The following is an 11,459-nucleotide window of genomic DNA, read 5'->3' as shown; positions in this document are numbered from 1 at the left end:
TGCGTTCACGTTAGGAAGGCTGATTACCGTTAAGAAATTAGGTGAAAAAATTATTCCTTTTTTACCAACTCTATCCTTCATTTTCTTCTAAGAAATTAGGTGAAAAAATTATTCATTTTTGTTTGACATTATCAGATTTATAGTACTCTCTTTCATATTTTTATTTTTTATTATATTTATTTTATTTATATGATAAAGATTTTTTATATTATTTTTTTATATGTACTAATTTTGTATAAGATATTATTTTTTATGTATTTTACTAGTATTTTATCTTTTAATTTAATATTTATTAGTGTTTTTATGTATTAAAATATATTTTGTCAATTTTTATATGTTATTTTAATTTAGTAAGTAAATATTAATTTTATTATAAAATTAATTAATAAGATCTATTTAAATATCTAAAATAAAATGATAGGATAGTATAAAAAATTATTTAAATTGATGTCTCTTTTAGTAATTTTTTATCTAAAAGTGATTTTGAGTAGTATAATCCAAATAACATTTCTTTTATTATAATCCATTTTGATATAAAGATTACCAAATATAAATCACATTAACACAAACTTGCTTTTCATCAAAATCAAGTTTGCAAAATCAGTTCTATGCAAATTCCTGTTTGTAAACTGTAATCTAAACACACACTAACTCATTATTCTCCCTTTACTTTGATCTTCTGCTTACTCTATACAATGTCTGGAGTTTCATTATTATCCATTTATTATAATGGTGAAATAGTATATGATAAAAATGAATCTATCGTGTTTAGTTATGCTCAACAAGTATTTATATATATGCCACCTAAAATCGAAAATCTAACAGCATTAAAAAATTTGATATTGCATGTCATTAGTCAACAACACACGAAATAAAAATAAAAAATCTACTACAGTTAATCTCCTACCATAATCACATAATTGTTTGACATGATCTAAATTAACAATAGATAGTAATATAAACTAACTATATCATCTAATTATCAAACTAAATAATTATCAAACAAACTAAAAATTTAAAACTAACAAAAAATTTAATTTAACTAAATAAATATGTTAAATCATAAATTAATACAATAATAAATTAAACTGAATAAAAGGAACATAAGAACATAATTATCTGAAATTACGAATTGAAAAGATAAAAAGAAAATTAAAAAACACCAAAAAACAAAAAGTCTTACAAGAATAGAGAGGATAAAAATGAAGAAGAGTAAAAAAATGAAAATGTAAAAAGCAGACACACAGAAATGGGATCATAGATTTTTATATTTGGACAACTTACTTGAAGTTCTCCAAAAACATATAACACAAAATTTGTCAAGAAAAGTGATGAACTTGTGAAAATGACAAAATTTACTGAGAGGAACAACAACAAACTTATTCTTGATGCTAGAAAAAATGGATTTTTGAATATAAAATTAGAATAATTTTTATTTAAAAGTATTTTTTTTATAACAGAAAAAAAAATCTGTTTCTTCATATATGAGCACAGTCAAATTTTTAAAACTCTTCTAGAATTTTTTTGCATGTGTTCTATTAATAAAATTTTTCAAAAATATAAAATCTCTATTCTATCTCATTAACTTGGATGTCTATATGGTCTTTCTCAATATGTATCACAATTCACAAGCACCTAAAGAGGTATTGGGACTTCCGAAAAATTATCCAAACTATGACCAGCAATCCATAGGCTGTCAACTCTAAATTAATAATTAAATTCACCTCTCAATACCTTCATAATAGTTTTTGAACAATTCCACAGTTTCTCACTTTCTTGGAATAGAACTTTACTAGTCACTCTCTTCCTTTCATACATAACTATATAAATTTGAATTTTCTAAAATTTGAATTTTATTTTAAAGAGTAAAATATGATCTTCTATATTTAAATAGTTTCTCTTTCATATTTATTCTTGGTTCCATTTATAAAATAAATGGTGAGAGATCATACTTTATTCTTTGAAGTAAAATTTAAACTTTAGAGGATCCAAATCCCTCATATATAACTACACTATCTCGTATGATCTAAAATAAAAAATAACTTTTACAAGAGTAAAGTGACTCTATGTTTAACTTCGTTTTTTATGTAAGTCTATTTTTCATTTTTTTGACAGAAATTATTTTAGGCAATAATTTACTTATATTTGTTTTTTAAAATGAGGTGATTAGATGTATCGTATAAAACTAAATAAAATTAATTTTTTTTATTATTTATTGTTTTTGGACCTAAACAACAAGCATTTTGTTGTTGCGTAGAAATTTGCTGGTGTTTTTTACTTTTTGGTTATTTTGAGACGGATAAACGGGCGGCCCAAATATGAAAATTGAAAACAAAAAATGTAAAATAATAAACAGGAAAAGAGTGTGTGTGGCCGTGTGGGTTGGCGGTCTCGAATCTGCCTCCAAAATTGGAACCATTCAAAGTGTCTCTGTTTGTGAGTGTGTGTGTGTGTGGGTGACGATGGCGACGGCGACGGAGGGAACCGAAACCAACGACGACGGTGCTCGTCCATGGCAATCCTACCACACTGTTTATACAACTGCCAAAGCAGGTCTCTATATGCCCCAACTCTTTTTTATAATTATTATTAATTTTCATTTCTTGTTTGGTGTTTATTCTTGAAAAAGGTAATTCAATGCAAATTCGCTGTTTCCTTTGCAAAGTGACAAAGTAATAACTCAATTTACATGATGGTTGATACTTGATACTATCCTTGACCCTATGATATTTGTTGTATACATACTGAATTCTTTTGTTCAGGAATGGATGGTGTGGACAAGGAGAAAGTACAAAGGACAGTGTATGAAATGAGCAAAGGATCTAAGTATTTTCAGAACGAGGAACGCAAGGACGCTTTTATTACCCAGAAGATCGACAAACTCCGAACTCAATGTGATAAGCTTACCCAAGCAGACCTATCCCATTTTCAGAAGGTTTATATAATCATCAACCATGTGTATTATGTTTCTCACTGGTTTGGATTTTCTTTCTGATAATCAAAGGGGTTTCAAAATCATATGCACTCATTTGAAGTTTTTTCTGCAATGACAGGTAGCTGACCGAAGAATACTTGAGCTAGAAGCTTTGCGGGATCTTTCAAGGATTTGGTTACATGTAGATATGGATGCTTTCTATGCAGCGGTTGAGACTTTAAGTAACCCTACATTAAAGGGCAAGCCAATGGCTGTTGGTAGCATGTCTATGATATCCACTGCCAATTATGAGGTTTGTTGTGTCAATATTACACTTGATGTTGAGAATTCTAGAGTCTGAATGATTCCGATGCTGATTTGGATTTCATATAGGCTAGGAAATTTGGGGTTCGTGCTGCTATGCCTGGGTTCATTGCACGTAAACTTTGTCCAGAATTAATATTTGTCCCCACAGATTTCAAGAAGTATACCCATTACAGTGATTTGACCAGAACAGGTATTTTTATTTTGTAATGATTAATAGTAGATTTCTGTGTATTTTCTTAAGATAAATTCTATTAGCTTAATCTTCACTTGTTATTGTTAGTTTTTCGGAGGTATGATCCCAATTTTATGGCTGCTAGCCTTGATGAAGCATACCTTGATATAACTGAAGTATGCAAAAGAAGGAACATCAAAAGTGAAGAAGTAAGTTGAGACATTGAATTAAATTAGTACTCAAAGGCCTCTCCTCTAGATGTGTTAACCCTCTAACTTCTCTAAATTTGAAGTCTAGATTGCGGAAGAACTCCGCACTAGTGTTTATGAAGAGACCGGTCTCACATGTAGTGCAGGAGTGGCACCAAATCGCCTACTTGCCAAGGTTCCTCATCTTGTTTTAATATTGTGAACTAGAGCATCAGAATTAGTTCCCCTTTTGTTTTATCGAAAAGTAAAGTAGTAGACATGGAGTGACTCTGATCTGAGGATTTAACCCACATGCAGGTTTGCTCAGATATTAACAAGCCAAATGGACAGTATGTCTTACCAAATGATCGTATGGCTGTTATGACCTTCATATCCTCCCTTCCTATCAGAAAGGTTCAAAATTTTGTCTGCTGATTTCATTAATTATTAAAATTTCCATTTCAAATTACTTGTGATGTGTCTTGTTGTGAGCACGATTGTTTTATATGCATGTGTATTTGGAAATTAGGATTTTCTGATTAATAATGAATGAATACTGTTGATAGATTGGGGGCATTGGTAAGGTCACTGAACATATTCTGAAGGCTGTATTTGGAATTAACACGTGTGAACAGATGCTGGAGAAGGCTAGCTACCTCTGTGCTCTTTTCTCTCAGTCAACAGCAGGTTAGATACCTGGGTGGCTTTAGCTGTTTTTGTAATAGTTACTGTATGCATGCTATATTTATAGGGATTTCTACTTTTGCATGGCAGTTAGACTGGAGTTTGTGCAATTTTCCACCTGAATCACTGACATCTATTTCAAATATGCTTGCTTCTATTGTCTACAACTTACAAAAGTTAATAAACTTAGCCTTCAGTCTAAAGTTTTCCAACTGTAATAATGTTTAATTTTAAATTAATTATGTGAATCCTTTATTAACATGTGACTTTTTTGTGAATTTTCTGGAAGATTTCTTTTTCTCTGTGGGTTTAGGTCTTGGGAAGACAGATTCTCCTGAAGTCAGATTTCGGAAGAGCATTAGTAACGAAAGAACATTTTCTGCCACTGAAGATGAAGTTCTGTTGTATAAAAAATTAGGTACCTAACATATCTGTTCCGGAACTTTCTTAAATTTCTAGTTTTCAATATTTTCATAAAAAAATTCTAGTAAATTAGTTGGAATTTGGAGAAACTTAACATCTGCCATTCAGTATTCAGTTGGTTTAAGTTGCAGTGTTAATTTCATTATATATGCATTGTTTTGCAAAACGGTTTAGCTAATGACTATGACAATGCTGAATTTCTGAAATACATAAGACCCAAATTATGTTAGCCTAACAACATATCAGCTATTGAGTTATGCAAAGCTTGTGTTTGCAGCGGAGCTTGCTGAAATACTGTCCACAGACATGCAAAAAGAGGGTCTCTGTGGGCGAACGTTGACTCTTAAACTGAAAACTTCTTCCTTCGAGGTACTATTGATGTCTTGACTATTTTCTTTTGCATTTGTTCCTAATGTTGTTCAAGAACAATTTTATAGCTTTGTTTTTATCCTCTGTCGACAAGGCTTTATTGAAAAAGGAGAAAATAACTTCACTTCTTGAAAAGCCATGCTCATTATTTGTTAATTTTTATTTTTAGAGAACTAGGCACTGGGTTATTATGGTTTGTTAAATTTTCTATATCTTAATTTCGATTCCCTTTTTTGTTATTTTCACTGTGTTTTACCATCATGGCATCATACTATACTCTTGTTGCAAGTGGTAATAAATGCCCAATCAACAGGTTCGGACTAGAGCCATGACTTTACGAAAGTACATAAGCTCGAGGGAGGATATCTTGAAGCATGCTTCGGAGCTTCTAAAAGCAGAACTTCCTCTTTCAGTAAGATTGATAGGTGTGTGTTTCTGCTAGGTTCATTATTATTGACAATATTAAGGATGGTGCTCAAGGCCGAGATGAAAGAGCACTAACAGTTTAAACTTTAGAGATGTAGACTACGAGAAAGTTTGCATTTGTGGCTTGTCTGTGTCAGTGTATAACTTTTTTCTTCTCATCCTAGGCCTTAGGATGTCACATTTTGATGGAGACAAGTATGGTGGCTCAACATCTAATCCTAAACAAAAGACTATCACCGACTTCATTGCTTCTGTAGATGCCGATAGGAACCATTTTTTGCCAGATGTTGCAGATCATGATTTTGTCAGCCATACAGAGACTAATGTTTCCATTGGCAGTTGCCAAACAAGCAGAGATTCTGCTGATGGGAATCATTCATCTGATGTAAACTGCCAAAGTGGCACTGGCTGGAGTTCAGAGGAGGTATACTTATACAACAATCTGCATAGCTGAAATATGTGTCAATTTTAGAAATCCATTGATCAAATATGGGTGATTGTATACATGACTGTTATTTATGCTCTCTGATATATTTATTAGATACAAACATCTGGCAACAATGCTTCATGTTCTAACTATGGCCAAGTTAAAGAAGCGGTGGAATCAACTTTTCCAATTCAGGGACAGTTTGAAGACACTAGTACACTAAATTTGTCTAATCTCCTGGACGATGAGCGACTTAGTTCTTGCGAGGATAAGACAATGTTGTGGTTGAATGACTACAAATGTTCACTTTGTGGAATAGAACTGCCTCCTAGTTTTGTTGAGGAAAGATTAGAGCACTCTGATTTTCATCTTGCCGAAAAGCTTCAAAAGGAAGAATCTCGGATTCACCAAAGAACATCTGTTTCAAGTCGAAGGTAAAATCATGGATTTGTACACGTGCCATGTTTTCTGTGCCTTTTAATTTGACTAGTCTATGTTTCTTTCAGCTGGGATCAGAAGAACAGAATCACTAGAGAAAGCATATCCAAGAAGCAAAAGTTGTCTCAGAAAGAAGGCAGTTACAGACCCATTGATTATTTCTTTTTGTTAAAGAGCAATAAAAACCGTCCCAGTTAGTTTTGTACATTAGTTAATTATGTACAAAACTATATTATGTAATTATGGTACATTGTGTAACACTAATGCCCCAGCCCAGAAAAACAAAAAAAAAACCCCACGCCCTCGAAAATTGATTTATTCCACCTGTAAATTAGTTAATAGCATAAACCTTGATGAATAAAATGGTTTCCCTCATGGAACGCTGCAAGTTCACAATTACAGTTACTAGTACGGTTTTAATGTGAATGGACGATTTCGTAAGGTACAGTAGAGCAGAAAAGAAATTATATTGTATATGCATGCAGGATTCGAAGAACATGAATTAAAGTATATTCTGCAAACACCCAAAAAAAAAAAAAAATTCAAACAACTCGAACTAATTTGTCCGAATGATAGTCTTTAACCTTTTGTCTTACATTGGGTGTTTTTCTTTTCTTTCCCTTTCTCTTTGTTAATCTACTGCATTGGAAGTTCGTTAACAAAAATAATCCTCATCCAATTACTTTCTTTTTAAGGAAAAAGCACAGTAAAGTGGAGCATCCTCAAACAAGCAAAACGTACTCAATTCCAGCATAACCTCATTCAATTTTTATATTAAGAAAGCATTTGATTATTATGAAGTGTTTAAAGTCTCACATCGAATAATATAAAGGTGGTTACTTTATGTGAGTGAACTGTTAGATAATTTGATATATTTAACAGAATTATCTAAAAATTTGAAATATCATTTTCACATGAAAATGCCTTTCTTCTAGAAATAGCCATCTAATATGAAATACTTGATGTTGTACTTAAGAGAAGTCATTCTTTTTTCTAATGGCTAACTTTAAAGATTTTGTTTTTCACTTTTCTCAAGTATTAACATTAAATTGAAAAGAAAAGAATCGAAATTACTTCTTTGCTATCCAGTTTTTTAGTTGTTAACATGCATAGTTTATTTTGTAACACATTATCATCTGATTTGCCATTAACCCGTCATAATTTGGCCTGGAGAAAAATAAGATTTCCTATGTAATGTGGTTGACGGGAAGAATGCCATATATTTTTTCAGATATTGATAAAACTTTGGTATTACACTCAATTATTGGATTTTATAGTGTTTTTTAAAATTTTGAAACAGAACAATATGCCCCCACATATTATCCCACTCTAAAATTTTGAAAAACATCATAAAATCCAATAACTAGTGTTACACCAAAGTTTCATTAATATCTAAAAAAATTAGCCGAAAAATGCAAGTGGCGCAGCGTAGCTGTATTTACCGGGAGTACAGAAATTAGAGAATGAATGAGCAGAGCGTGTAGGATGTGAGGAATTGTCCACTTCAACTCCTATTTGGCTATTTCCATCATTTCTTCTTTTTCTTCTTAATTGTCTGTCTGTGAACTTTGATTCATTATTTAATTTAAAACTGAATCTAAATGAATTCCTAATTCTTGAATGAAAATGTTTACATATTAACACACGCATTGAAACTTGGGTGAAAGTCGCATTAATCTACAAAAATCGGGGGAGCCTTGCTTCTATGACATTCATTCACCACATCTACAAGCATCTTCGTTGTTTCACTCATGCGTCTTGCTTCTACTTAAAATTGGAAACGATACATAAACAAATAGACATTTAAAATGCAGCACTAGAATTAAATTTTTTAAGCTATATCAAATGAAAAGATCTTCTATGTCTGTTAGTGGTTCGGCATTTCCGAGAGACTTATCGGGTACATTAACCACCAATTGTCCACATGCACCACTTATGTCCTGACCCATCTGCTTCCGAATTGTTGTTCGGATATTGTACGTACCTCTAAGAATTTTCTGAAATGCTGAAACTTTCTGCTCAGTAGTTGGTTTGAATTGACTCAACATACCAATAGAGTTGAAAGGTATTAAGTTCACCACCTGCGAGATAGTTGAGACAATATGCACAAGTTTATTACATAACTGGGAATGTCGATCAAGTTTAATAAAAAACAGATGCAAGGTGCAAAACAATTAGCATACACCAAGATATGAACTTGGTACCGTGATTAAAAATGCAATAGATGCCCTATTTGATTTTAATCATTAAGGGTCACTGAGTTCTTGAGAAACACCGACAGAAATATAGTATAGACGAGCTTAGATGTTCAGTGCTTACCACTTGAAATGTTTCTAGCAGTTTTCCCAATTGGTGGGCATGCTGCTCTTCATCATTGACCCCATCAAGCATTATGTACTCGATCAATATCTTCTGCTGACTATTAAGGATGAAACATGGAAGTTTCAAAACCACTGGAATTGTTCACACCTGAAGGGCCAAAAATACAGACTAGATAAAAAGAAATCACACGAATAAGTGTGATTACCTGTTTCTTTGATATTCTTGCAGTGAAGCCATCAGCTTTTGCAAAGGAAAAGCACGAGCAGCAGGCATGATCTGGCATCTGATGTCTTGTGCTGGTGCGTGCAGTGAGACTGCCAAGTTCAAACCAGGCAGATCATTATGAAGTTTGTTGATAGCATGAATGATGCCAACCTATTAAACATGCAAACATACCCTTCATAAATTCTACAATTCAAGATTTATTTTATTTATTCTTTAACGAAGAAATGACTTATAACAAGAACAGAACATATAAATCAAGGCATGTCCAGACTCCGACTACAAACATAATTGGTTTACGTAATTCTCAGATTTTACTCTAACATTAACCGATATGCTTATTAATGAAGAAATGCCATCACAGGGCTTTCCACTACTACTCTCAAACGAAGTTGATAGTACTAATTGTTCAGTCCATTCCATAGAATTTGCATGTAAGTAATCCCTACATGAATAAAACAGAGTTTCTGAAAGGTAGTTTAGGTCAGGAAAATAATAGGAGTAAACAATGCAATACCGTTGAGACAGTAATCCTTTTCAATGACAATTGAAACGGCAATCCAGTCATGACACGAATGGATTCTACCACAGCAGAATAGTTGTTTAGAGGCTCTCCCATTCCCTGTCAGAGCCAAAAATAAGTAGTAATTGCCCTAAGAACATATATATGAAAAGAATGAACAAGGTCTTAGAATAATGTGTGCAATCATGCATCAATTCAAGTGATTAGAAAAGATTAGGCCCTGTCAATAAGAAGCAGCAAAAAAGTCCAAGCTTTTATAGACAAATAGGCAATCAGAGTATACCATGAAGACAACATTACGGATTTGTGAAAACCTAGAGGCGTGGACCAATTGCTCGACTATTTCTCCAGATGTTAAGCTACTTTTGAATCCCATGGTTCCAGTTGCACAGAACTTGCAACCCATTTTACAACCAACCTGAGATGATATGCACAAAGTTGCTCGTAGACCACCGGGACGGGGTTTACCGGCGTATTTGCCCAAACGAGTGTCATACCTCATGATCACAGCCTCTACAAAAGCGCCATTCTGATACAATAATGATTGATTTAAGAAAACAAAGCAGAAAAGTAAGATGTTATGTTAAGATGGAGGAGGAGGAGTTAGTTACATGGAGCTTGATGAGGAGCTTGGAGGTGACGTTATCGTTGGAGTGGAAGACGGAGTGGAGGGAGGAAGAGAGAGGGGGGATGGAGCGGAGAAGAGAGTAAGCCGGGGAGGGGAGAGAAGGGGCGTGGTTCTGCCAGTCCCAATCGGAGTGGTGATTAGATTTGAGGATGACGTGCTTCCAAACAAGAGGAAGGAACTTGTCAGGATCAACACCGCATTTCTCCAATTCTCTTCGCATCTCACCCGCATCGAACACCGACCGAATTCCCATTCTGCTCTTTCCTCGCCTCCTCAAACCAGAGGCCCAATATTTTGCTTTGTTTCCACTCAAAAGATTGACAGTGACGGGCAGGCCACGACAGCAACGTTGCAGGCGTAGGCGACGATGCGGGTGACGGCGGCGTGGACGAAGGGAGCGACGGCAGCGTTACTCAAGGTGGATGAAGGTCGCACACTCATAGTCGCAACCTAGAGAGGCAACTCTCGAGTCTCGACAGTTTTGAAATCCGGGTCGGATTTGGGTATGGAGCTTAGGTTCCTTAGATCTGGGCCGGGTTGTTTGCCCAGATCCTGACAAAAAAAGATTGACAGTGCGGTTTGTTTGGATGCCTAAAAAAAAATATTTTTTTACTGATTTTTATTTTAAATCTTAAAAAAATAAAAAATAATTTAATATTTGGATATTTTAACAAAAATATTTTTTATTTATCAATTGTTTTTTAGTATAATAATATAAAAATATTTATTTATGTATTATGTAAATTTTTAAATAAAAAATATATTTTAAAAAATATAAAAATATGATTTCTAAAATAAAATTATTTGTCCAATAATTTTATTTTTATTAATAAAAATTTATCAAATGTACTAAAAAAATTATTTTTTTATAACTTCATGACACTTAAATAAGTGCATAATCTAATCTAAAATATTTTAAATTATTAAATAAACAAGTTTATAATAAAATAAAATGATCAATTAGTCTTTTATTTTTAAAAAAATTCAAATAATAAATTCTATTTTAAAAGAGAACAAAAAATCAGTAGAATAGAACTATGAAGGTAAATGCTACCTAATAACAAATTTTATGGAAGCAGATTCAGATAAGAATGAGTTTGTTTAGGTAATTAAGGTAAACTTTTAATAAAAGATATTTTTTGAATGATTTTTTAAAAAAATTTTATAGAAAAACAAAAATAATTTTATGGGCAAATCACATAAGTAAACCAATGGGAGCAGAATATTACACAAATCGGCCAAACCAAAAATTGGTTCATGAATCAATCAAATTACGTCTCTATGTAGTTCGAATAAAGTAAATTCGAACTCAAATCATATGTAATTCGAATCACCTAGATTCGAAATACACACACGCACACACTCACTAATTCGAATAAAGTTGATTCGAATTACA

General features: G+C 32.8%; 2 protein-coding genes across 6 annotated transcripts; one reads left to right on the top strand and one right to left on the bottom strand.

Annotated features, from left to right (window-relative positions):
• Positions 1-2,323: 2,323 nt before the first annotated feature.
• LOC112801199 (DNA polymerase kappa) lies at positions 2,324-6,743 on the top strand. Of its 4 annotated transcripts, none has more exons than XM_025843799.3 (14): positions 2,324-2,553; positions 2,763-2,935; positions 3,054-3,227; positions 3,308-3,431; positions 3,522-3,622; positions 3,711-3,797; positions 3,920-4,015; positions 4,237-4,288; positions 4,599-4,703; positions 4,986-5,077; positions 5,391-5,502; positions 5,668-5,927; positions 6,045-6,364; positions 6,437-6,743. In XM_025843799.3, exons 1-14 carry the CDS (start codon positions 2,463-2,465, stop codon positions 6,564-6,566), a joined length of 1,917 nt encoding a protein of 638 aa, XP_025699584.1. In that variant the 5' UTR covers positions 2,324-2,462; the 3' UTR covers positions 6,567-6,743. The 4 variants fall into 4 exon arrangements, with proteins under 4 accessions (XP_025699584.1, XP_025699583.1, XP_025699582.1 ...); XM_025843798.3 differs by having other exon boundaries at positions 4,575-4,703; XM_025843797.3 differs by having other exon boundaries at positions 4,168-4,288.
• A 1,204-nt stretch (positions 6,744-7,947) lies between these two features.
• Positions 7,948-10,541, bottom strand: LOC112801198 (uncharacterized). Of its 2 annotated transcripts, XM_072237093.1 has the most exons (7): positions 10,047-10,541; positions 9,719-9,964; positions 9,430-9,534; positions 8,896-9,065; positions 8,688-8,787; positions 8,353-8,449; positions 7,948-8,132 (listed from the first exon to the last, which is right to left on the bottom strand). In XM_072237093.1, the coding sequence occupies exons 1-7, from the start codon at positions 10,314-10,316 to the stop codon at positions 8,041-8,043; spliced, it is 1,080 nt and encodes a 359-aa protein (XP_072093194.1). In that variant the 5' UTR covers positions 10,317-10,541; the 3' UTR covers positions 7,948-8,040. The 2 variants fall into 2 exon arrangements, with proteins under 2 accessions (XP_072093194.1, XP_025699580.1); XM_025843795.3 differs by having other exon boundaries at positions 8,041-8,449.
• Positions 10,542-11,459: the final 918 nt, after the last annotated feature.

The sequence above is a fragment of the Arachis hypogaea genome, chromosome 5 (assembly GCF_003086295.3).
Source record: "Arachis hypogaea cultivar Tifrunner chromosome 5, arahy.Tifrunner.gnm2.J5K5, whole genome shotgun sequence".
Taxonomy (NCBI): Eukaryota; Viridiplantae; Streptophyta; class Magnoliopsida; order Fabales; family Fabaceae; genus Arachis; species Arachis hypogaea.
This window is presented reverse-complemented; position numbering and strand designations above follow the sequence as displayed.